This window comes from Amblyomma americanum, chromosome 7 (assembly GCF_052857255.1).
Source record: "Amblyomma americanum isolate KBUSLIRL-KWMA chromosome 7, ASM5285725v1, whole genome shotgun sequence".
NCBI classification, from domain to species: domain Eukaryota; kingdom Metazoa; phylum Arthropoda; class Arachnida; order Ixodida; family Ixodidae; genus Amblyomma; species Amblyomma americanum.
The window spans coordinates 4,844,432-4,870,432 of NC_135503.1; the positions used below are offsets into that span (position 1 = coordinate 4,844,432).

At 49.5% G+C, this 26,001-nt stretch overlaps 1 protein-coding gene across 1 annotated transcript in view; it reads left to right on the plus strand.

Moving 5' to 3' along the window:
• The first annotated feature begins 7,718 nt into the window (after nucleotides 1-7,718).
• LOC144098314 (17-beta-hydroxysteroid dehydrogenase 13-like) overlaps nucleotides 7,719-26,001 on the plus strand; it is a 105,826-nt gene continuing 87,543 nt past the window's right edge. The window contains exon 1 of the mRNA XM_077630857.1: nucleotides 7,719-8,501. Coding sequence (XP_077486983.1) covers nucleotides 8,274-8,501 — 228 coding nt within the window. The 5' untranslated portion in view covers nucleotides 7,719-8,273. The remainder of the gene's footprint in view (nucleotides 8,502-26,001) is intronic.

The window sequence follows — 26,001 nt, forward strand, 5'->3', positions numbered from 1 at the left end:
TATCGGGTCACGACTGGTGCAAGTGGTTATCGAGATACATTTAAAGTAATTTTAATTTTTCCCGAAGCTCCCGCCAGCAAATACACCGGCTTTTCATGCGTTCTTGCGTAATATCAAGCCGTGCATAAGAGTTTTACAAGAGTTACCAAGGCTGAAGGATCATATTACACCGTAGTTACGAAACAACCCTTTTCGGTGCAGGAGCTCAGCAACAACATTATACAAGAGCTAAAAACTGACTTTTGGTATCCGTTAGCGGTTGCTGGACGCGGTGTTTTGTAAATCGGTGGCCGGCTTACGAAACCAGCTTTTCCTGTCATTCGAGCCCTACAGCGTCTTTTTTTCTTTCTAATTCCTTCCAAGCCGTATAAAAAAGCCAAATGCAATAATGCGTAAGCAGGTTTTATAACTCACCCAAGTGCTAAGCGCCTGAAGAATCTGCCGAAGGACTTTCTTCTATCGGCCCAATTCGTGCCCCCTCTTGAATCCAGTGGGCCCGGACGGCATTCCAACATCGCTGCGTTCAGAAAACTATTTAAGTGAAAATGATAACCCTACCCTGCACGTGATTTCAAATGCACAATTTTGTGCCCCGTAGCCCCCTTCACAGGCTCATGGCGCGAAAGGGCGAAATTCATTGCCTTCAGAGGGAAACAGGCAATCGTCGATCACAAGTTTCTTGCATCAAGGAGTGTTCATGATGTCTCTCGTCTAAAAGAAAACTAAAGACTAAATATCATACCATGTTTTTCCCTACCCGGTTTCAGTAATGCATAATACTAACGCGCAGCAGACAGTGCGAGGTCTGTCTGTTTGGAAAACGTTATTGCATGTATGTGACTGGGAGAAAGCTTGAGGTGGCCCGGAAGGCCTCTCACCATCACTAGGTGGGCTCTTCATCACAGGAGCCCATTGGCGACCGCCGCAGCTCGGGCTCGGCCGACCAGGGCCTTCTGGGAGGTTACCGTGCAAAACGCCTAAGGCTTCGCTTCGCCTGCATTCCAGCAAGTGCACGTGAGCTGTGAAGGTGTCAGGGTAGCTCATAGAGCTTCGCCTGTGTATCTGCGCAAGTGTTTCTGGAAGTTGGATTCGCATTTTTTTAAAGTGATAACAATTCCGCCTGCTTCTGCGACCGACTACAAGCAGGCTTCGGGAGTGACCATCAAGTATAGATGCCATTTGGGAAGCTGTTTGCGGACTGGGACGAAGGACTAGAAGAGTCTGCATGGTGGACTCTCTACAACTACTTTAGGAAAAACGTGACAAGCGCTGGTAAGTATGAACGCGAGGAGTTTTAAAAGTGCGCAGCGCTTAATAGCAGCAGTCCAGTACGTAACGAAAAAGCATCCAGAGCGGAGACTAGTCGTTTGAGCACCCGCAACGCATGCGGGAGGTGTCGCCGGGTACCAACCGGTGATACAATGGATACAAGCTTTCTTCTGCGTGGTTCCCGGGTTCTCTAGGCTGAAATGCTTCGGAAATGGGTCTTTGACCCCACCTTGAGTAAAAGAAAAAAACCTTGGGCCATGGCTCTCTTTGGCCACAGACGCTCTTCCGCCTTAAAAATTCATCATTATCATTATCATCATCATCATCATCATGAGAATTCGACAGGCTTCAACGGAACGGAAGGGAAGCCACTGGGCACTTTGAAATACGAAAATTCCGTTCCTACCAAACAGCCATTAGTTAAATACATTAACTTTGATAACAAAGCTTCAAATGAGAGCTGTCAGAGCAGTTATCAGTAACCAATGTCGCGTATTTTTAGGTTGTCTCACGGCGACCGTGGAGTTCAGCCGGGAAGTGCGTTACAAGCTCTCTGAAGCGGAAAAGGGAACGGAACAGCCATGAGCTGAGTCAGATAGCGTGAATGGTGGAAGAGGTGGCCGCAACGGTGAAAGGGGGCGCAGCGTAACACCGGGCGTCCCTGGAAAGGTAGGGGGCGCACGAGGCAGTATCGGTACATTGCCGGCGACCGACGAGGTCGGCGAATGAGAGCCAGCGAAACGCCACAGCTGTCGTGCGTTTTCTCACACTGTGAAGTCGGCTACTAGGATGATGCGAGCGCATGGTCCGTGAAGTTTACTCGTCAACGGTGAGCGCAAGAGTCACCACACTCAGCACGAAGCCATATTGCAGAATAGAGTTTCGTGCCGATGGCTCCGCCCGCCACGGTGGCTCAGTAGTTAGGGTGCTCGGCTACTGATCCGGAGTTCCCGGGTTCGAATCCGACCGCGGCGGCAGCGTTTTGATGGAGGCGAAACGCAAATGGCGCCCGTGTCCTGTGCGATGTCAGTGCACGTTAAAGACCGTAAGGTGGTCGAAATTATTCCGGAGCTCTCCACTACGGCACCTCTTTCTTCCTTTATACTTTCACTCCCTGCTTTATCCCTTCCCTTACGGCGCGGTTCAGGTGTCCGCCGAGATATGAGACAGATACTGCGTCATTTTCATTCCTTAAAAACCAATTTTTTTCCCTATTGCTCGCGCCAAAGCTCTCTAATCGTACCAAGAGCGAATCCTGCGATTAGGCTTCCACCACAATCCGCGGCTAGCTTTTGGAAACCAGATAACGATAGCACTACTTGTGTCCTCTGGCGTTTATAATTTATAACACTTTGCGCCTCATAACGTTTGTGAAAGTTGTCAGGAGGAAAAAGGGGCGCTGCGTTCGGGAAGAGCAAATTCGATGTTTGGCTTGGCTAATAAATTGCCAAAATAGGGATACAGTTTAAGCTGGGCGACCGAGCTTTATTGGCCCTACCAATAATGGCGTCGAAGGTCGAACACATCGAAAGAGCGTTGGTGATGATCATTCACAAATGAGGAGGATGAACTTCACGTCAAACGAAGGGTGATGATGGATAATCGCAGATTGTGATGAAGATTACGAAACGTGCTCACAATGGTTATAAGAGTTCGACTTTTCTCGAAGTCTTATAATGAGTTCTAAGACTGCGTCATTCCTCGAAGAATACGACTATAGCTCGAAGAGGCTCTCCCATGAAAGCGATATAGTTCAGCAAGGCCTGCGCATGACATAATCAAGCATGTTAAAAACGGTTGCTCTATGAAGCTTATGTGCAACAGAGCAACCATGAAATGGCGCACACCCGCACTGCCAGCGCGGTGGGTGGCCGCAGCGGGGAGGGCATGGGAAGCACAGCGAAGCGCCAGCCCAGCCTGCGTATTTCAAACTCTATGCAGTGGCGCTTTTTTTAAATGTCTAGATCAAGTTGGCTTACGATACGCACTATACACGCGTTAAGACATCGTGGATAACCAAGCTGAACAGGGGCTCTTTCAGGAGTAGCGTGAGCGCTGGCCGACAGAAGCTAGGGGACCAAGACGGTGCCTGTCACAGCAGCACGTCTGTGTGTCGAGCTCAATTTCGTTCCAATTTGATAACTTTGGGTCCTAATTAAGCGTCCGTGCTGAAGACTGCGCCTTACTCTCCGGCACGATAGGGGATAGCGAACGGGGTAGCAGTCAGGTGCGGTCAACGCTGCATCAAACATCAGTCATGCTGAGATCCAACAAAGGATACTCCTGTCCGGTTGAGCAACGCGAAACTGCGATTACTAATTCAGTATCAGCGATGAAAATCACTGCAGAAATACATTCAGTGTATTCGTCTTTTTACAAGTCTGCCGTACAAGCACTTTTCGCGCGCGCTTTGTCGATGCACACTTGATGGGGCAAGTGAAGCCGGCACCATGCACGCTCAATGATATCATATTGGACCTATCGGATTGCTCTTCAAGCAGAACGCGTGGACATAGCAATAATATATAAAAAACGATAAAAGGCGATGTACTCGCGATCAGCTACACGTCGTAGTAGGGCTTCGTGATGTTTGTCCGTTGGCAAGTATCTGCCCTTTGGGTTGGGCCATAGAAGTGCGCCATCGGACGCATATTCACTATAGAACAATTTAATTAATTTCGAAAGCCGTCCAGACAGATATATTCATAACGCACAACCACAATCGGCTAATCAAACTCGTGAACTTCTCCCATTCTTCCTGCGACAGTGTGGAAATCGGGAAAACTGCCCTGTCGTTGTTTCTAGCGTCCGTCGCTAGGAGGCTTTCAGTGTCGTCTCTACATACCTCTGCAGGCCACGCACCGAGCGTATAAACGAAGTATAACAAATCCATTGAAGAATAACGTTTTGCGCCGACGGCTCGGGTGAAATCTGCTATCTGTGAATTCTCTCATCAGAATCCAACGATAATCCGCGGCTGCAGCTCTCCAACGTCAGATGACGATTGCGCTGCGTGTGTTTTCTGGCGTTTTCAATTTATGGCATTCTGCGCATCATAGAGTTTCTAAAAATCACTTAGAGGAGAATGGGTCTCTGTGGGCGTTCCATCACCGTAGAAATGCTGGGACCGGTGAACTTCATATTTGTCTTGGCTAATATACGGCCGAAAACGCGGATATCTTTCTAAGCTCGCATTTCTCGAAGTGCTGAAGTAAGTGCAAGATTGCGACAGTTCCTGAAGCGCAAGATTAAAATTGAATAATACTGCTTTTCTTGAAAAGTATCACTACCTTGAACATACATCCTCTAATTATTATTTATTGTGAGCGCACCACTATTTTCTGCGAACACTGCATTGTTGCCGCAGTGATGTATTCACTTTCTATTTCCTTCCGAAAAAAAAAGGGGGGGGGGAGATCTCGTCAAGCCAATCACGCTGATTATTTTCGCTACCTGCCCCATCATGTCTGAGATGGAGAATAAATCTACCTGGGTTGTTATATTTCGAAGTGGCACCAGCTCTACTGCGTGCCATATGTTTGCGGCTTCATGCTTAACCTGCAATTTATTTTTCTTGCTATCGTTCAGAATCAGAAAGACCGGCTTCAAGTCTCTTCCTGTCTCGTTTTGTTTCGTTCGTTTGCGTGCAAGTTCACCAAACGTGCACTCAAACCTGCTGGGAACCTCCGTGCGCTGCGTTGCGTGCTTTGTCCCCTGTCACGAGCACGCCAAGAATGAAATCGTTCAAAGGTTGGAGGCGCTTTTCGCACGCAACCGCTGTCGTATCACGTGATATAAACGAAATAGTTTCTGCTTACCCACTTGTTAAAAAAAAATCAATGAACGAAACGCGCATTTTCCACCTCGCCCTTGTCATCATCTTGTCTCTTTGTGAGCAGCACGGCGGACGAAGCGCAGCTACTTACACAGCGTTCCCGCGCACGTCCACTTTTTTCTCCGTGTTCAGCAGCAAAGGAGACCTCGGTGCACACCACTGTTCAAGTCTTTGAATGTAATCACTTCCATACCATGAACTACTTGCGACGTTTGCTTCCTGATGAAAAGAAAAGCGTGGACAATGATATTTTTGAATGAGGTGCCAGTATTTAGTTTTATTTTTGAGGATATGTGTTTTGTTGTGCTCTCAATCTGTTCGCCAATAGGAGGCATATCAGTGCTCGCATCAGTAAAAAGAGCAACTAGCTAAACACAACAACTCATTGGTAAACAAAGCGTTTGTATTATTTTTCTTTCTATTTGCATAGTTCTAGCGTCCAATATTCGACAGCAAACCACACTCATGACTGTGCACTGCTCGGCTGGAATTCCGACAGAGGCAGACGCAACACGGGAATTCCGTGTTACTTCTGTGTTTGATACTTCAGTAAAACTTCTATTTGGGCTAGTTGGTGCATTTTTTAACCAAGGGAACGGAGCAGCGCAAAAACAAGCAATCACACAAGAAGGACAAGACACGACACGAGCGCTGTGAAGAGGGATGAACACAAAAAGATGGGCCCACTAACAAGAAAGATTCTTCAGTAAAACTTCTGTTTGGGCTAGTTGGTGCATTTTTTAACCAAGGGAACGGAGCAGAGCAAAAACAAGCAATCACACAAGAAGGACAAGACACGACACGAGCGCTGGTTTGGTTGGTTTATGGTGTTTAACGTGTCAGAGCGACTCAGGCTATGAGGGATGCCGTAGTGAAGGGCTCCGGAAATTTCGACCTCCTGGGGTTCTTTAACGTGCACTGACATCGCGCAGTACACGGGCCTCTGGAATTTCGCCTCCACCGAAACTCGACCTCCGCGGCAACTTCTGTGTAAACCACGGGAGCGCAACTGCACCTTGCGTGCCCCAAAGGCTGTTGTGTCAGGAGATTATGCGGTTCCCGAGGAATATCTAGCGCTGAAACACAAAGCGGATATGCTAGGAAACACAACGGTCTGTTCCAGTATAGAAGGGCGAGCGTTTGCGTGTCTCGACGCAACTTGCCAGTTAGGCATTTTCTGTGACAGATTTCCTGTGACGAAGTTTCTGTGGCAGCTGCGCGGCTTCGCTCTGTGCCCGCAGTGCGGGCGGGGCAATTTTATTTTGACTTCTTTTTTCCTGTCCAGTCTGCTCTTTGTACCCGTAGGAAGCGTGCTGTGCCGTAGGCGGTGCAGTTTGGGCAATATTATTTTTATTTATTTTTTGAGTATCTAATCTAATTTATGCACCCGTAGGACTGCACTTGGGTGGCCGGCAATAGTTGGTTACTCCCTTATATCAGATCTGCTCCACTTACAGGAAGTTCACTGAACACAGTGGAGGTTCTCTGTTCACACGAAACGTTTGAGTTGCCAGTGCTGACGCATCATTGTGAACAAGATTGCTGCGTGGAATCCGGGAATGCAGTTTAAACGCTTTGTATCAGGTTAGGATCGGAATAATAGTATACAATGTAATCAGGCGGCGGCTAACAAGAGCATGTACAGCGCGTTGATATACAGGCAGAATCGTTTTACTATGATCTTCGTTTTGTGGGAACTGCGCCTCATACGCTAACCCTTCCTCAAAATTTTGAAGCCCAGGGGGGCTTGCTTTTTAGCCACGCCGTGTGGTTCCCTTGCGATCCTAGTGCCTTGAACGTAAAAGGAAAGTGTTTCATTTCCGTCGGGAAGTTGGACCCTCTGCGGGTGGTACACGGCTTAGAATCAAGGCCACCTGGGCTCTAAACTTTTAACGAAGGCTGTACCGAGGCCAAGCGAGCGACGTGCGCGAATGATGCACGTGCACGTGGGACCCACATCTGGTGATATAAACAAAGAAAGAAATACATCAATGTGGTGTTACCCGCCAGCGACGAGCCACACCTCCTGCCAGTCGCTCATACTTGTGGATGAGACTGACATCCGGCGGCTTGGGTGTAGGGGACACAGCGCATTCGACAGGTGGCATTTGGAGATGACATACGGGACGCCGCGTTATAAAAGCGCGCTCTTAAGATGACGTATCTGCGCAAAGTGTTAGGCATGTTCGTGCTTTTTCTTCTTTTTTAAGGCGTTACTGGTTCACTCGCGCTACTCAGACCGGCACTGTTTGTGGATGCAGGGTAAAGAAGCAGGAAAATGTTTTAAAACACCACTGGAGGAGGCAGCGCCGCGAGAATAATGACGTGCGTCATGCTTTAGATCGGTTGCAAACTGCGCGTTCTTCTAATTAATTCGGAAGCAAGAAAATTATACGCCGACGAGGCCGTGTCAGTCAGTGCGTCTTGGCGCCAGAGTGCTCCAAATTGACAGCAACATCGCCATCGGTAAGTGTAAAAATAGGTTCAAGAAACGTGCTGGTTCCCCGCTATTACGGAGGGATAGCCGCTGAATTCAAAACAATTCAATTCAGCAAAGCAAGAAAGAAGAGGGACCCGCCCCAATTTTAGCTACTGCGCTATCGCGATAGTGATCATCAACCCGAGACCACGGGCGAGACCGGCCGCGCTGCCCGCTCCTCGACCGTCAAAATTCCCCATTTCGCCGCTTTTCGGGTGCGCCGTAAGGCGTCGCGTCGGGCGGCGGCTTTGAACAGCTGGCGGGGCAGCAGGCGGTGCGACGCCGGCGGCGCGGCGAGGCCAGCGAGGCCGCTACCCGCCACACCCGTCGAGACGCCTCGAGTCGGGCCGCGTGCGTGTTGGTGTCCGCGGGAGCAACTGCTGCTGCACGGCTCGCCTGGCCTCTCGTCCTCGGATCGCGCCGTCGCGTCGGTCGGCGACCCTCACCGACAAAACAACCCGTCGTCCCTGACCGCACAAGAGAGCCCGCCACCGCTGCATCGGTCATACCTACTGCCCGGCGCTTTCCTTTTCGTCCGGACTTGTGCGCGTTCCTCGACTGCCCGGCCGAGCTCCTTCTTTGTGCCACGCGGGATCCTTCCTGGCGTCGGCGCCTCCTCCGATCCTCCTCCACTTTCTCCCCCGTGCCGCTGTCTGAGAACGCTACCGACCCGGCCGACCGCGGCGAAGCATGGAGGTGGTGCCTTACTTCTTGCTCCTGCTCGAGCTGTTGGGCATCGCGGGGCGCTGTGTGGTGTCGGTGCTTGTGTACCTGCTGCGACTGGCAGTTCCGGGGAGCCGCAAGTCGCTGCGTGACAAGCACGTGCTCGTGACCGGAGCGGGACACGGGCTGGGACGCGAGATCGCCCTGCGCTGCGCCGACCTCGGCGCCAAGCTCATTCTGCTCGACATCAACAAGGTGGGCAAGGTTCGCTTGATTCGAACCACGCGGTAGTAGTCGTTTTGTTCCCACTGCATTGTACTTTCTCGCACCCCGTCTGTAGTTGCGGTATCTTACCTGTATGCCTCTGACTCTGATTGGAGAATACACACAAGCCGAAGGCCGCCGCGACGCGTACCGAAAAAAAAAAAAAAAACCCCTCGCGGGGCAAATGCGATCTTTCAGATTGAGCCATTTCCTGAAGTGTGGCGTTAATTGCACCCTGGTGGCTAAATCGCGCTCGCAGATTTCAGGACATCTATGCGTAGGAACATCAGTGCGCAATGCGCACCGCCACATTGAATCCATGTATAGTGCTTTCCGAATTGAGGCAGTTAGGACAATTACTCTGCATCAGCCTTAACCGCCATTACCGTGCTGCGGTACGTTTCGGCGTGTCGCTCCGTTTGTCGGTCAACGCGACGGGCGGCAGAGTGGAAGTCTTTATTCCTGGTGATTTCCAACCCAAGGTAGAACCACTCGTCCGCAGTTTTTCGTGTTTTCCTCTTGCATAACGCATTACACATCTTAACGCTGCTTTTCCTGCTTGTGAGAATTAGCCACGTAATCGCACCCACGCCAGAAGTTTTTTTTTTCCTGGTTTTAATAATGAGTCCACCTATCGGACATTTAGCTATTCCCTTTGTGAAGACCCTTGCATCGAAGTGTGCCTCACTTTTATGTAAAGTAAAGGACATTGCTTTCTTTTCGCAATGGTTCCAAGCTAATTGAAAAATTAGCTTGGAACCGTTGCGAAAAGAAAGCAGTGTCCTTTACTTTTTTTGCGGAGAAAACACAACTCACCTCGACGAAACGAAGCAGTGCTGTCAAGTCAAGCGCAATTCGTTTCAATATAAACGTTTGTGAGTAATTACAAGGACCAGCGAAGTTGCGATCGCATGAATCGGTATTCGAGAGCGGATGTACCGTACCATCGGGAACTCCACGAAACGTGGGCATCGTTCACGTAAGAGTAACTTCAACTTGCATGGTACTGTCATCTTCACACTCGGTACAGCACCTTTCTTGCGACCCGGCCCGGCATTGTCATATAAGCTTCATGGAACGCAGAAAGAATTCTCATTGAATATCGGGAGACTAGGTTAACTGTATTTAATCGAATATAAATGCCCCTGATCTCTAAATCTTCATCGTATCACAAACCGAGTTTGTGCAGACTATTCACAATACTGGCAACGAGAAAATTCTTCGTCATCTCTTGAGCTGGCGCCAAAATTTCGGTAATCAGTAAGTGTATTCGACAGCAAATGACAGCAGCTAATAACGAGCGCAATTGGTGAGTACTTCGAGTTGCCTTTTGCTAGCCTCCTGGAGTAGATCTCCTCATTGAAAATCATTTTTCTTGCGGGCAAAGCTGTGACAACTGATAAGGCAGAACGCCGGGCCTGTTTTTGAGTGGTGAAGAAGTTAATTTGGTGCGACTGAAAAGAAAGCCACTCATGCTCGGAGCTCGTAAGGAAGCGAGTCAAAGCGCCACTTTCACTGACACCGGACAGGCGAAAAAGAAGCTCCTAATGTTCACCCACGTTTTTTTGTTATTTCAAGAATGCATTTGACGCATAATTCATCGCCTCGCTGTGTCTGCGAGATTTTCTCAGTCCGTCCACATCACTAGAAAACTCCCGAAAATAAAACACATCAGAAATAATTTTAGGTCTCACTGGACCACGTACCTAAACCCCTTAGGTGCGCGACCGCAAGCGTGCGTGACGCTTTAAGCAGCTCTGCAAAACACCTGCGCATTTCTTGACTTGCAAAAATTAGTGGCCTGCATTGAGAAGCGACGGCTTCGTGGCGAGAAACCTGCGCGTAGAAACGAGAAGCCAAGGTGAAAGACACAAACGCAGGATAAGACGCTACATGCTCATTTAGACACCGTACGTTACATGAGCCACGATAAAAAAACAATGGCAGTGGCTTAGCTCGGCTATGCCAGGATATATGTAGCGAAAGCAAGTGTGAAACTCTCCGGTTGGACTTGTTCATATATTCTACAACGTATGAGGCACGGGCATAAACGTCCAGCATGACCTGTAGGCCAATGTTTGATTTCAGCACCGAGGCTATCCAAGGATTGAAGGGGTCGCGTCACTCTTCATTACGTCTATTCCCTAGGTTAACGGCACGTTCTTTTTCGGTTTCTTGAGCCCGCCGCTGAAGTCTCTTGGTCGCATTCCTTCGTTCATCACGGGCCGTCTTCAGTGAAGCAGGACTCGGGTCTCTCCTCCGGCTGCTGCTAGCGGTCGAGACACCGGACGTTAAACGTGCCTGTCTCGCGGCGGTATATTCACGGCGGCATTTAGCAAGTCGTTCGGCGCGCTGTTCGTCTGTTTCCTGGGCGATCCGTTTCCTCTTCATCTCGTTCCGCTGTCGATTCCAGGCCTCCCCCAGCTTATCAGAATTGTCGCCGTCCATACTGTCGCCTCAACTGTGGTTGCGGCGCACGCCAGCTCTTCGTGCATGCGATAAGATGTCACAGGATTGAAAAGGAGAGCTGGCGTGCGCCGAAACCACAGTTGACGCGACAGTATGGACGGCGACAATTCTGATCTCCTTTTCAATCCTGTGACATCTTATCACGCATGCGACGCAGCTGTCGAAGCGAGCGGAGGCGAGCCCAACGACGAGGAACGCGGTGTCACGTCCTACCAAACGGCGGCGGCGGCGAGCGGCGCGGTGTGACGTCATGCCAGATGGCGCGGCGAGCGCGCGAAGCACAGTAACCTCCCGCGGTGAGGCGCGTGTTGTGACGTCATGTGCCTCGACGGAGTTCCGCCACGGCGAAATAGCGAGTTTGCGGCCAATAAAGCTTTCGCTTTAAAAGAAGTTGGCCGCGTGCATAAAAAAAGGGGTGTGGTTTCAAGGGTGTTTCGAGAGTCAGCATGAACGCCAGGCTGATGCAACAGCGGGTTAGAGCCTCCCATTACAAAAATTTCTTTAGACAGTCTGTAGAGTGTCCACAGACTTCTGTCTATAAAGTCTGTAGAGAATAGGCAAATCATAGAGAACAGTCTATAGGCAATACAAATCCTTTAGACAGTCTATGGAAAATCGATAGATTTATGGCCTTACACTTTTGATAGGCTGTCGTCTAAAGACAATCTATAGACTATGAATAGGCAAAAAGAAATATCTATACGAAGGCAATAGAGTCTATAAGGAGCCTATAGACAGTCTGTAGGCGATTTTTGTAAGGGTCTACCGCAACGGAGCGACTGTAGGATCGCCTTCGCAAGCAGCGGACAAAATCCAAGAAGCGACGAACGTTTTGTTGTGCTGTCTCTACCATGTTGTCGAGCCAAGCCTTCACGACGGCCTTGGACGCTCGGTCGCGGAGAAAGATTGGGCGGTGGTCGAGGTTTCGCGTGGAGTTAACTTTAGTTACTTGGTCGCCGTCCTGGGCGACTTTGCCAAAGAGAAGCGCAGTGAAACGAATGAATAACGGCGTGACCACTGAAAACGCTCCGTATGTATGCACGGCGGCAAAATACGGCGCTGCATTCATGTATTCCTGGAGAACGGTAGTCCAGGTGCAGCACGGATTACACCGCAAATTTTCCGGTGTGCACGGCTACACTGACCGTACCAGAAAACGGAACGAGCAGTGTCGCAACGGCTGGATAACTACTTGCATAAAATTACATGCATAAGCTCATTTGAACCGCTTTTCCCTGGGTTGCATCACAAGCTCGGAATGTATCCAGAAACGTGTTTTGGGGGTCGGTTGTTGTTGTAGGCAAGCCTAGCCACTGCATGTGGCTAAGCCGAGAACGCGCCTGGCTCTTGTTATCGGCAGGAGCATATGCGTGCTTACAGCATGATGACGTTCCATCAATACGTCTCTTTTTTTTTCTTTTTTATCGCAAATCCGACAGGGATGCACGTGGCCTGCAGCTGTTTGAAGCTCTCGGCATTCGTGTTTCTAAGAGCGTGGTGGATAGGAATATTCAGCACTTCGCAGAAGTTTCTTTCTTCGCGCAACACTCCTGAGCCGAACTCAAGTGCTGAATGCAGCCACGTGTTCTCAGATTGATCGCCTTGACGCCCAAGTCGACGGAGGGGGCTGTACTTTGCTTACTGCTGCCTTCTTATGCCTATCAGGGAAGGCAGAAGGGGCGCACACTGTCGCGTAATGGTCGGCCCTCTGTTTGAAGCTTGCGACGCCAGACACTAGGGGTCGGAGAGATGCGTTCTCTGGCTCACGGTCTATTGACAATAAAGCGATTCCAATATTCTCACCTGGAAACTTGTTCACATGAAACTTGCGTTCGTCGTAAATAAAAGTGTCGGGAAACATTCAGAATAAAAAAAAAAGGTCTCTCATAACGGCAGTAAATTTCGCGCATTGAAAACTTGCCAGCTGGAGGGTTGTGAGTTACACTCTGGATGGCGGCATTTCAGTGTGAATGCATGGAGCAAAGCGTGCATTCACCACTGGCTATTGAGTCGCTCCCACTTCGGAGCGCAGCGTACGCCCTCGAAAACAAACCGTGCGAATCCATGGAGCAAACGCCACGTAATCCGTGAATACGGTTAATAATAATAATAATAATAATAATTGGTTTTTGGGTAAAGCAAATGGCGCAGTATCTGCCTCATGTATCGTTGGACACCTGAACTGCGCGCTAAGGGAAGGGATAAAGGAGGCAGTGAAAGAAGAAAGGAAGAACGAGGTGCTGTAGTGGAGGGCTCCGGCATAATTTCGACCACCTGGGGATCTTTAACGTTTACTGACATCGCACAGCACACGGGCGCCTTAGCGTTTTGCGTCCATAACAATGCAGCCGCCGCGGTCGGGTTCGAACCCGGGAACTCCGAATCAGTAGCCCAGCGCCCTAACCACTGAGCCACCGCGGTGGGTTGCATACCTGCGGATAGCTAAGGCGATTGGTTTACGTGACTGCGCCGAAATAATTTTTTTTCGCACATTCGCGTGTCGTAAGCTTTGCTGCCAGTAATACTGAATACGTGAAGCAAACGGCAAACACGTTAAACACGGTTAAGTGATGCTGTGGAGGGTGTGGATAGCAGGCGGGTTTACATCGTCGATTTTGGGAACTGCCCCGCCTGTGTCTCACAGACTTCAAGACCAGGGTTGAGGCCTTTTCCCTTGCTGTGTTCGAGGCGGCTGAATCTAAGGCGATGTCCTCAGCTGAGACGCGAGCGGAGCCGAGCCATACAAGACGAACGACGAAGCGTCCAGTCTTCCCCGAGGTGTCGATACTTTTGGCGCTTTTTCGTTGTAATACGAGGCCGTCGTATTGACCGTCGCTAGCTAGTCGGCGAGCAGCCGCGGAGGCATCGGCGTCACGCTCAGCTGCACAGTGCACCTGCCGCGTCGCTAGCCGTCGTGCCTCGTCACACACGTGCGCATTCAGCTGTCAGCCAGCGAGCCGTTTTGGCCTCATCTCACGAGCTAGTTTGTTGACGAGTTTAAAGTACAGCCGGTCGGAAAAAATCGCGCAATGCAGCGTCCGTATTAAAGTCAGGTTTTCCCCATTCACTAACTGCGCAGCCTTAGAAATGAGGGGTAATCTGCGCACGGAAGGGATGAAATAATGGAAAGGGTGATCGAAAGAATGACCGAAGTGAGAAGCAGGAGAGAGAGGGAGTAGAATTGTAGGTACTGTGCTGAAGTAGGGCTTGTTCACGGGATAGTTGGTTCATGATCTTTGGAATGAGTGTCCGCTCAACTGACGTATTTCCCTGTACATTCTTTTGTCCACACTTTTAAGCGTGCACTTATTTCAAGATCAGGTACTCTCTGCTGCAGACGTTCACACCATGCGTTTTCTTGAAAAAAAATTAGTTACCTTGTTTAGTTCCCTCCGAGAAGGAAAGAAAATGCAAAAAAAAAATCAGTGGAAGCAGCCCGCACCTGACGGTGGTGGTGGTGAAAAGCCTTTATTTAATGAAAAAGGTGAGGCTCTTTAAAGAGCCCCGCAATGGGTGGAGTCTTTATTCCGGGACCCCATTGGTCGAAGCCGCCAGCTTAGCCCTCTTGACCAAAGCCTTTTGGGACTGAAGGTCCGAACAGCCAAGCAGGGCCGCCTCCCATTCCTCTCTGGTAGGGTTGAGGTGGGAGGAGAGAGCTGAGTTGCGCTGGCAAGCCCAAACCATGTGGTAGGTGTCAGCCACCTCCCCACAGTGTCACGGGCTCAAGCCACGCAGGCATTAAACAACAAGGGCCTGAAACGGGCCAAAGGGGGATATGTCACCGTATCATTGTTACCAGCGGAAGGAGAACACACGTCGCCGCATACGGGCGGGACAGTTTAGGCGATTGGTTTACGTGACTGCGCCGAATTTTTTTTTTTCACATTCGCGTCTCGTAAGCTTTTGCTGCCAGTAATACACACCACGCTCGGTATGGGGCGGGCTTGTGCTCAGTCCACGTTGAAAACATCAACTGCAGGATCCGGAAAACGGTGGAGAATCTCATGGAACAAAGTAACGTTCGTCCATCTAGAGCGATCCTGCGGTCAGTCCCGAAACCCTACTCGCCGCAGTCTGGCTAACTTTGTTCCGGTGTACTTTTACCGCAAAGCCCTGCACGTAATCTGCAACCGTTGTCACCTGTCATTTAATGGTGCGTCCCACATTTGCCGACAGGATCAATAAATCTGTGCGAGATGGAAGAACAGATATCCGCCACCCAATCCGTATAACAAAGCACAATGGCCGCTGTGTATCTCTGCGCAGAAGCGCCTGCGATGCCGCCGGCGAACAACTTTTTTCGCCTTATGTCGCTTTTCTCTTTCGCTCGCATTCGCCATCCTTGTGTGTCGGTCTGTTCGTGCTAATGACTTCGAGATGGCTGCAGTTGCTTGGCGGGTATTGGTTTCCGATAGGGAGCATTCACCAAACGAGCCGTGAGGCACGTTTTTTTTTTTTTTGCCTGTCCTTTCCCCAGCCCGGCTCGATAGACGAGGGTAAGGAGCGCGCCACGCTGGCAGCTGCGTGCACACGCGTTTTCTGCGAACAACAACGGCGTTTGCTTTCTTTTTCTGGCGCACACAGCCCTGCTGATAGCGGGCCGTGTCGGTGCCAAAAATGAATTCGCGGGAAGCGCTCCGTGTCTGCGTGCTTTAATTGTCCAAGTGTGATGTGCAAAACAAAGGGCCTCTTTGAATCAGGGAATATATTGAACGGCTTTAAAGATGCATCTAAACATTGTTTTTATTGAAAGGGCCCGCGTAAGTGAAAGTTTCATCGTTTTTTTTTTTGCTTTTGTTTCCCTCTTCAGAGAGACGGTATTCTCACGTTATCGCCTGTAATTTGCATATGTAATCGGCAGCTGTTCCTATGTTGCATTAAGCTTCGAAACTATCAGCGACCACAACTGCGTGGTTGCTTTCTCTCTGGAAGCCACTGAAATTCGACAAGCGCCATTTCAACCCTGCTCAGCTTTGCGAGCAGATGCTTGCTGACACGGGCATACTGTGATGGCAGCGTGCTCCGCTGTAAAATTGCGCTGATATACGCATCAGGATAGCAAGTTGTTGGGCGCATGGGGGTGTAACAAAAAAAATAAAACAAACAAGACACGGACGAGACAGAGTAGGAGACGGGATTTCTCCGTATTCCATCTTGTCTTTGTCGTTTTGTGCACTTTCTTTCTTAATGCTACACCCATGGCATGTCGCAAGAAAGAAAGAAAGAAAGAAAGAAAGAAAGAAAGAAAGAAAGAAAGAAAGAAAGAAAGAAAGAAAGAAAGAAAGAAAGAAACAAACAAACAAAAGGAAGCGAAACGAAGAGGGAGAGCGGCACAGAGCTTTTCTGAGTTTCCTCTTAAGTGACGCGCCATGCCGGAGCGTTGAACCGAGTTGTTTATCGGCTCCGTTCTCCTGCGCATTCCAAGGTAACTGTTCAGTTGGTGTTCGCTATAGAAAGGCAGCATTCACAGTGCCGTTCGACAGCGCCCTTAAATCCCGTATAATTCCCGCCTGAAGATTCACCAGGCGTGCGTTCTAGAGCCGCCCTACACTACCTAGCAGCAGTCGTCGTCCATTCCATTTGTACGCCAGGGTAGGCCCAGTTAACATATCGGGCCTCTCTCCGGCCGCAGCGTAGCTGCGAGCAGAGAATGACGCAGCAAGGTGTGTATACATGCCCTGTCTTTGCAAATTCTGCGCATGTATGGCCCTGCGATTGGAAGTTTAGAGGATTGGTAATCTTCGAAAAAAAAAAAAACAAGTTAGAAGCCGTAAGACATTGGTGGCGCTCTGAAAGGGATACGTTCGTGAGAGAATCCTTCGACGCTGCCTACACAATTCTTAGTAATATGCTAGCGACATCGCTATCCGGCCTCACCAAACTGCTTCTGATATTTGCACATAGTTTGCGCTGCTGTGGCGAGACAAAGCGGGTCTCCTTGGGCGAGAAAACTCCTTCAACGACAGCGTTAAACGACAACCGATCAGACGGTACAAGAGTAATAATTGTGCGAGTTAAGTGTACGCTTAAAGTATTGCACTAAAAGATAGGAACCAGACATCTTGGAGTAGAGTCGTTCTTACCTTTGTTCAGCTGCCGATGTCCTCCTACCACGCTGGCCCGGTTTCGATCCCCAGTGGCACAATTCCTGTTTCTGCATTCTTCAGATCAGAATGTACACAGCTCAAAACACGGCGCAAGGAACTCCTCCTCTTCTAAACATGATAAGCAATCACAGACACAGATTTCACTGTACAAACAAGATTATACGGCCAAGTTCATCCCTGTGCACAAGTATCAAGTACAGCAGAATATGGCCCACTTTAATCTTGAAAAACCCTTTTGTGAGTTTCGTTCACGAGTGAAAGAAGTTGTAGCCTTCTAGAGTTAAGTTCCGGATCGGCCAAAAATAAACTATTTGTGTTCCCATCGATACCCTGCGCGATGCAGGTGCCTACGAGGAAACGTCGCTTGTTTTTTTAGCGCAGCCCCCAGTTGTGGTGCATGGGTTCTCGTAGTTCGCTTCCCACTTTTCCTGATGCATGCGTTCTCATCGGCGTACTTTTTATTTTATATATTTATTCTTCCTTACTTACTCCCTTAGTCGCATTTCTGCACTTTGCCTCGGCAGTTTGGGCAAAAATGTGCGGCTTTTGCAACACACATCAACAAAAGGTAGGGCTGGCAAGTGTGGATGCAAGCGTGCCCGCTTGCCGAGCTCATCCCCGACAGGGTTTGCTGTAATGGCAGTCTCCGAGGTGAGTCCGGCGCGGGACTCAGACTCGCGGCGGGACCCGTGGCGACGCCTTTGTCCCGCCCTGCCTCGCGTCAGCGTGGACGCCCGTCCTCCCGAGGCGCCCGCAACGCTGTGCGGACGTCGTCGGCGCCGCCGCCGGAAGTAGCGAGCACCCGGCGGTGCGCCCTATCACGCTGTGTGCGCCCTCCGGAAGTGGCACCGAGGCCCCACTTCCGAGTTCCGGAGCGTTGGTCGAAAGCCGTAAGAAAAGTTTTAACAAGGTGCTCCGGTGAGCGCACGACACAGCCGAGGAGCGCCGGCTATCTCTCGCTGCTGAGTCGGCCCTGCGCTTCCGGCCTCGAGCGCCAAGGCACAGGGGCTTGATGATCGGTGGTTGCGTGATATACGTAAATGCGTTTCGAGACCGGTTCGTGCCAGCTATCCGTGTGCGCCGCGGTACATGCGCGATTTAATTAAGTGGTGTGGTCTCGTCAATGGCTTGCCGGTACGGGTTGGACTTTTCTGTCTAAACCGGAAAACACCTGCAAAAGTATGCCGAATTCAGTTTTAAAAATTCGACTTGAAGGGATAACGGTCAGCATCCTTCACATTCGCACTACAGCTAGCTGGCTATTTAGTAGGAGTAACACCCAGTCAAGGAAATAAATTAACAAAGTACAGAAGCCAGGGGTATGGTGAGAGAGTGTCAACGTTAGATTTAATGGTGCAGTTGTGCGTTTTCAGGCATTGCTGAGCTACTTTACATGTCTCCGCGGACAGGTAGGCTCCACCTACTCGTCAAACGTCGTCTGTTAGCGCAGTGCTCTTTACAGTCATCACGCGTTCTGGGCAGTTACTTTGTTAAGTAGGTTTCTCGACTGCAAGTGTAAGCGTTATGCATAAGCGTTAAGAAAAAGTGTTCTGTTCTGTCTGCGGCAGTGGTTCAGCAGCAGTTGCATCATTGCAATCAGCCCGCACACCGTGTGATGCACAGCCATCTCGCTTTGCCCGGCGCAGTTATTAAGCGATATGACTACTTAGTTTTGAGAGGCAAAAAACAAACTTAAATTTGCCTTTTTATCGGAAGGTTCTATTATTGAACTACAGCTGCTTTCTTAAATGCCATTCCATCTACAAGCAAAGCTGTGTGAATACCGCCACATGTGCGTTAATTACTGGTAAATAAACTGATCGGCCTGTCGAAATGCCCAAAATATACTCTGAGTCACTTTTGGTCGAATCACTTTTGATATCAATGAAAAAGAAAAAAAAGGCAACAATTTATCCGTAGAATATAGTATCGGCCTAAAAAGAAAAACTAAAAATTGGGTAAGCCAACGAGTCCTTGAAAAATAAAAATAAAAAAGTCGAACCCGTATGTTTATGGGCAGACAGCGCTAGTGGCTGACGCCAGAGCTGAGCTTGAAGACCCGCGTCATGGCACGGAAAAAGCATGCGCATGTTTAACGAAACCCTTGAAAGCTTATTTGGACAGGCCACGCGAAATCTGTAGAGAGCGTATAAACTGTCTGCTGAAATCTCTGCGGGAAATTCGGCCGGTCAGAGCTAAGGCGTGTATGAGTTTGTATTATCATCTACTGTAACATGACTAGGTTGTTGACAGCTCGAAGAATATGATCCTGCAAGAGCACCACCTGCTCCTCATCAATAGCCGAACGCTTTCTCTTCCCTCCTCCACTTTGAATTTAATTGAATTGCTTTTTGGGGCAAGGAAATGGCGCAATATCTGTTTTACATCTCGGCGGGCACCTGAACCGCGCCGTAAGGGAAGGGATAAAGGAGGCAGTGAAAGAAGAAGGGAAGAAAGAGGTCCCGTATTGGACGGCTCCGGAATAGTTTCGACCCACTGGGGATATTAATGACATCGCACAATACACGGGCGCCTTTGCGTTATCGAAACACAGCCGCCGCGGTCGGGTTCGAACCGCGGGTTCTTTCTTGGGCTCAGTAGCCGAGCGCCCTAACCACTGAGCCACCGTGGCGGGTGAACTCTTCCTCCACTTTCAGGAAGACAATTTCTTCTACGTCGCTGAGCTGAAGAGGCCTACGCGCAGCTGTTGGCTACAGCCACCTGATCGAAATTCAGAGGCTACGATTGACTATTGTCATCCTCGGTCACGTACTGAGTGAAGCGCGATCACCTACGAGCATATGGCGACGTCTTTTCGAGGTGACAAAACGGAGACCCTTCTGCCGGACCCGTGCGCGGGAAAGCGACGCGGCGGCCGCGTAGAAAGAGGGCGTGATAAATCAACAAAGTGAATAGGACTGTCGCACGCGGCGCTGCTCTCGGACGAAAACAAACGCGCTGCGTGCCGCCCAGAATCTCTGCGCTGTGCGGCCTTTTCTTCTCTCTTGCTTCATTCGCAGAATGCTATGCGAGGGAAAGAACGAAGGAAGACATTAAGCCAGCGAAAGAAATCGGCGCTGCATCCTTCTCGAAGCGCGCGCTGGGAATTGTTGTGCGCGTCCCCCACCCCCGTTAACGCTGCTTTCGTGGCTGTGTGTTGGACGTTCTTACTCGCTGCCTCCTTCACGCGAAGTGGTTTGCTCGCAGGCGGAACAAGTGGCTCTGGGCGAAGGAGATTTGGTGGCCCATGGCCTGTACGCGCTGTGCCTGATAGAAGCGACGCGCTCTGTGCGACGAGGCTCTGGCGCTTGCTATCAAGAAGCTGGGACCTGTTTGGGGCAGAAATCAGTGCAGCGTTGAACGAGGGCGTTATTATTGCCATCAAGGAACTGACATTAAGCAATGAGCCTCTGGTGGAAGCTTAATCTTTCTCTACATATCCGTTCCAGTACTGTTCGACCGCATTGTAATTGTCTGCGCCATTTCATAACAGTGTCATAAGCTGGGGAATTGTCACTGTACACCGCCGCTAGCTCGGCATGAATCTTGCTGCCTTTAAATTGATAAATAGGCTCACTGTTCCTGCTTCAATTTTCCTGATGGGTGCTGCCATTTTTGTTTTGATGCCCTAACAGTGTTGCTTGGTACTATTTAGAGCACAACTTTTATATTCCGCTAAAATTGGAGGGGTGTGCGCTCATTTTGATGTCTATCGCGTACGCCTGTTCCAAGTTTAGGGTGCCCATAATACTTGAATACAATGGGAAACTCGCATGGGGAGACAAACCGGGATGTTTTCTCGTTTCTTCTTCTATTTGCAGCGAAGTTTGCGCAGCCTGCGATGCGCTGCTCCCGTTGCAGGCATCAAGTACAACACCACGAAATAGAAAGCGCTGCGCAGCGTCAAGTGCGTTACCGTTGGACTGAGCCCGTCGTGTCGCGCTTTCGTGTAGCACGCCTGGCAACAGGCAGATCCATCGCTGATGCACTGGTCTGTCACACTGGACCGACGACAGCATGACTATCGGCGTAGTGTGACAGGTTTTCAGACCGGCGAGGCCGCCGAAACCTATCGGACAAGTTGGGCGTGGTCTCGATTGCCGCGGGGCAGCTTATACTCCGATAAGACTGGCATGCGCTAATGTTTAGCGCACGTGCTTATTCTCGTCCACATATGACAGGGGGCTGTAACCGGAGCAGGTGCAGGGTCGGCTCATTCTTTGTAGCCGTCGAAAATGCTTCGTGCATTGCGTCAGTTCCCTAGAATACCGCCTTAATCTTAGACCAATTGGTTTCCTGACGCTACCGCGCAATGTCTGCGCTGTGAATAACTTCTATGCTTGGAAGCGGGTTTCAGTTTACGTTGGGTTTAAGTAAGTTTAGTACGTTTGTCCTTGTTTTCTATCACTTGCGACAAATTCACTTTGCTGTATTAACCGCAGCTGTAGACAGAGCTCAGAAAGCAGTCAAGGGCACCGAAGCGTTGGGAAGCAAAACCAAAAGCAGAAGTATAAAAATCACAACAAAAAACCCGGTTTTGGGAAGCTCGCAGCCGGTAACTGTCACTGTGGTTCCCGATTCATTTTTGCAGCTGATGAAAAAGTACAGTTACAGAACTAACGAAGGATGGACTCTCCTTGTGAATATGGGGGGTCTTTTACGCGAACAGTCAGTGCGGAAAGTTAGTCCATTATCTCTCTTACGCTGCAAAAAACAAATTCGGTTGTTTTTTGACTCGCCGCTTTCGTTTTTGTTCGAGTCTCTTTACTGCGCATACGTTGCGCTCATCCCGCCTTGTTTTCAGTTCACTCGAGGAAGAACATTAGACATGCGCCGTGCTTCTGTATAGGGCAAAAACTTGAGGCTTGTCACGAATGTTTTCTCTTTAAATCAATTCAGCCGAGTGTCCTGAAACCTTCCACCGGCGGTAGCCGTTCTAGGTGGTGAGCACGTTTAATGGGTCACTGAGGATTGAAACGATTCCAGGAGAAGAGTGTCTGAAAGGCGAGGACCGGCTGGAGAAATCTCTTTTAGAAACTGAAGTTTATTAATTTTAGCAGTATTTAGTTACCGCACGATTCTTGGCCATTTCCCGACTTCAGATGTCAGCGATTTCTCTTTCTAGAATGAATGCAGCAACTGTGACGGTTGGACGCTTCTCCAGCGTGGGGTTTGTGAAACTGTCGATGATTATTTTGAAACTCTTTTGTTCATTACGTGTGAAAAAAAACCAGCCATGGTTATACGCAGCTTTCGATGATGGTGATTCTGTAGAAACGGCTCATTAAACATACTTTTAATCAGTGTACAGAAGATAGGTTACTAGAATAAAGTCACATCGAAAATTTAACGTGTTGAAACAACGGTAATTTGCATATAAACACGTGCATTGACATTTTTGCTTTCGAAACACTCGGCAGGGCTGTCATATTCTCTTGCTCAAAATTGTGGTTATTCTGCACAGACGGCTGATTCACAACTTTCCGTAAGTAATTTCTGTAGTAAAGTCACACGAAAGATTCTGTGCATTTGAAATAGAGGTCGCTATATAGGCCTGGGTTTGCGTGCGCATTTATAACCCTATGAAAACTCTGCAAGGACATCATGCTCGTGTTCGTCAGAGATTAATGGCTGGCAGTGCACAGGGTGCTTGTCCATTGCGCGCTTGTGGTGCCACATGCACACCTGAATGACGACCTTTGACGCAGCGCTCTGGTAGTCATTACTGTGGTCTGTTAAGCTACTGTAGCAGACGAAGCTTCATCACTGTATGGGCAAGAAGCAAAAAATAAGAACGAAAGAAAACGAAAAAGTTGAACTGCATACGTTTTCCGCCATCACTGAAAAATTGCCCGGCATTCTACAGGTTGTGCGAACATATGTTTCCTTTCGCAGGAACGCCACATGTCGATGCTCAATACGCGTGATTGCCCGCGGTCAAGGCTGAACGGTAATCGCAATAGGCGCACATCACGAGCGCAGCGTCGACAACAGGAAAGTCCAGGCCGTTAATTCTCTGCCGCTTCAAAGCCGTTATTACGACTACGGCCCGCCTCGTGACAGTTTACGATGTCCTCGCGATGAAGGATTTTCTGCCATTTGCGCGTTCGAAAGTTGCAGCCAGCTCAGCTGCCATACATGCTAGGAATGGTCGACTCTTTTTTTGGCATGTGGCTGGACGCCCTTTCACATGTACAGTCACGGACAAAAGTTTGCAGGATGCAGATTCGCGGAAAAAAATATTATTGCGGAGCAGTTAGGCACGACAGGTCAATGAAAAACATAAATGCGTGAAGAGACATGCGTGTTCTATCTGATATAAGAGTACCAGATGACAAGCTAGCGAGGCAACGAGAAATTAATTTTTCTTTCCGTGAGTCTGCATCCCGCAAACTTCTGTCCATGGCTGTATACTTTCCCTCGAGTCCACTTTCTATGCGTTCTTGTTTTCATTCTGAAGCCCTTATCTGAGCGATGCGATGAAGGGCCCGTGTGTTGCCGTAGTGATCAGCCCGAGCGTGGGTCGGGCACCAGCGGGGCGCCTCGGAACTAGCAGGTGCATCGCTGCATGAAGGACATGCTTCGTCTCGGCAGAAGCCGTGTGTAGCGTAGGGCATACGTCACTCGTGCAGCGTTCACGATCCGGTCTCCTTCTCCTCCTCTATCTTCTCTCGCACGCTTGTCAGCCTAAGGCATGTCACGAATGGAGCACTTGTCTTATTCTTGTGCTGTCGAAAAGGTTCTCTTCGCCTGTTTGTTTACAGGAGCAATCTGTTTACCCGTACTTAATGCACAAAAAGCCGTACTTAAGCAGTTCGCGTAGGGAGTGCTATCACTAATAAAAAAAAGTGAGCCGAGTAAAATGAGAAGCCGTCAAGGAAAAACGGAAGTTAAGTTTGTTTCTAAAAACTAGGTTGTCATGCTACCGTTAAGATGTTGCGCTGGGCTGAGTAAGATTGCGAAGCATCACGTGGTCTGCTTTTAAGCGCAGCTACCGAACTGTCACTGAACCTTCCTTGTAGCCACAACGTGACCCTTTTTCGTGACACTGTAGTGCAGAGTTTTACGTCAATGTCCTTAAGTGCAGTGGAGAAGCCTACTCAACCAAGTAACTTTCCTCAGATGACAGCGAAGAAACAGCGCTTCGCTAGGAGACGAGGAGGTGGTGGAGCCTCTTCAGAGGCGTGTAAGGTACCGTACAAAGTGCACAACTGCGTTAATGCAACGGTACTTACGTCTTACCACAGTCCTGACTTCCGTACTTCCTTAATCTTCTCCCTTCACTGAGTTTTGCTTTTCGTCAATGGGCGGTAGCTGCGGCGTGCATGTCAAGGAAACTCACCATTTCCGATTGAAACGGAGTATCGAAAATTGAATTCGGTGAACTTATAACGTTGTTTTGTTTTGTTTAAGCCGAAATGTCCTACATCTGCGCATGATGCACGTCGGTTGAATCGGCTAGCTAGTTATGTTCACTTATAATTCGTGGTTGGGCGCTTCTACCTTCTCTGCCGCCTACTGTCTGATGCATCAAATGCAATAACAGCCGAACAGCAGGAAGAGTAATAGCGGAGTTTCTTCGCCTGATGCGTCTACAGTACCCCTCATTGGGAAGAAATGATGAAAGTGCCACTGTGGAAGTACACATTGAGGCCATTCATAGGCCGATCATAGCTTCCCCCATTCGCCCTTCCTGTCGCCGCGGCGCAGAAACGGCTGTCATCGCCAAACTCTGCTAAGTGAAATGGGCTCTTCGGGGTCCCCGCGGCTCTAAACGACCGTCCGAGGATCCTGTGGACTCCCTCCGCGCCATTCCAAAGCAGAGTTGGAGGCGCACTGCCGTCGTGCAGCGATCAGGACGACGCCCCCTTTCGGGAACTCACGGTCTCACCCGATCTCAGCGGACTGCTCCATCTTTCTGGACGGCCTTGCTGGGCGGTAATGTCTGGCCGTTACGGGCCCGCCTAATACTTTAAGCGTTTATGATCTACATGCGAAAAGAAGCTGTGGCGAAAATACTGTTTTCGAAGCTCGATCTCGCGGGTTACGCCCCGATATTGAAGCGGTTGTTCCTGCCTGTGTGTCATACCGAGAACTACGTGCTCCGGTTTGGTCATGGAAGTTCCGGGTCGTGGCATTTGCTCCTTAGAGTGCACAGCCTGATGCGTTTGCACCCATACGTTATGTGAAGAGCGCCTAGGAACTGCTATCCTTGTTTTTTCCCCGAGATGTTTTTTGCGGGCAAGCGTAATTTCTTTTCCAGTTGCGCAGTCCAGCATTAATACGTTGTGCCTGCTCTGAACCTATGGGTGTAATAGTCATATCTTCGGGTGCACTGAGCTCTGCTGAAGGTGTGATTAAAATGGCAGTACTTATGAGATGTAACCTGATATTGGAACAGAAAAACACATTTTTACATCCCACTTCTGTACTCTTTGCATCTATGGCAAAAGTCGTAGTGCGAGGCTCTGTTATTAGCTTAAACTACTGGGATTGCATACCGCTCACTGAAATCTCGGTACTAAGGGCATTATTACGTTACGGCTAGCCGGAAGTGCTAGAGTTGCCGGATATCGCACACCCGACCTCTCCCCTAGCAGCACAAAGCGCCGTATTAGCGTAACGGATAAAGTCGCGAAGGTTTGCACTGCGCTTTATCTAGCCACAGAAGAAGCGTGTTGGTGCCGTTTTTGTCCGGTTCCTTTAGAAGTTTGTGCACCAAAAGTAAGGCCCAGCTTCCCAAATTTTTGCCATTCTCTTCTCATACACGCCACAAGAGGAAAAACTTCTTCATCGATTTTTCTCTCTTCGGCCTCTTCCACATTTTTGTGTGCCCCAGCCGCTTTCTTTCTTCTTTCGAGAGCCTAAAAGCCTTACTATGAGGAGGAGTTAGGTCGAAAGTTTCTTCACCGAAG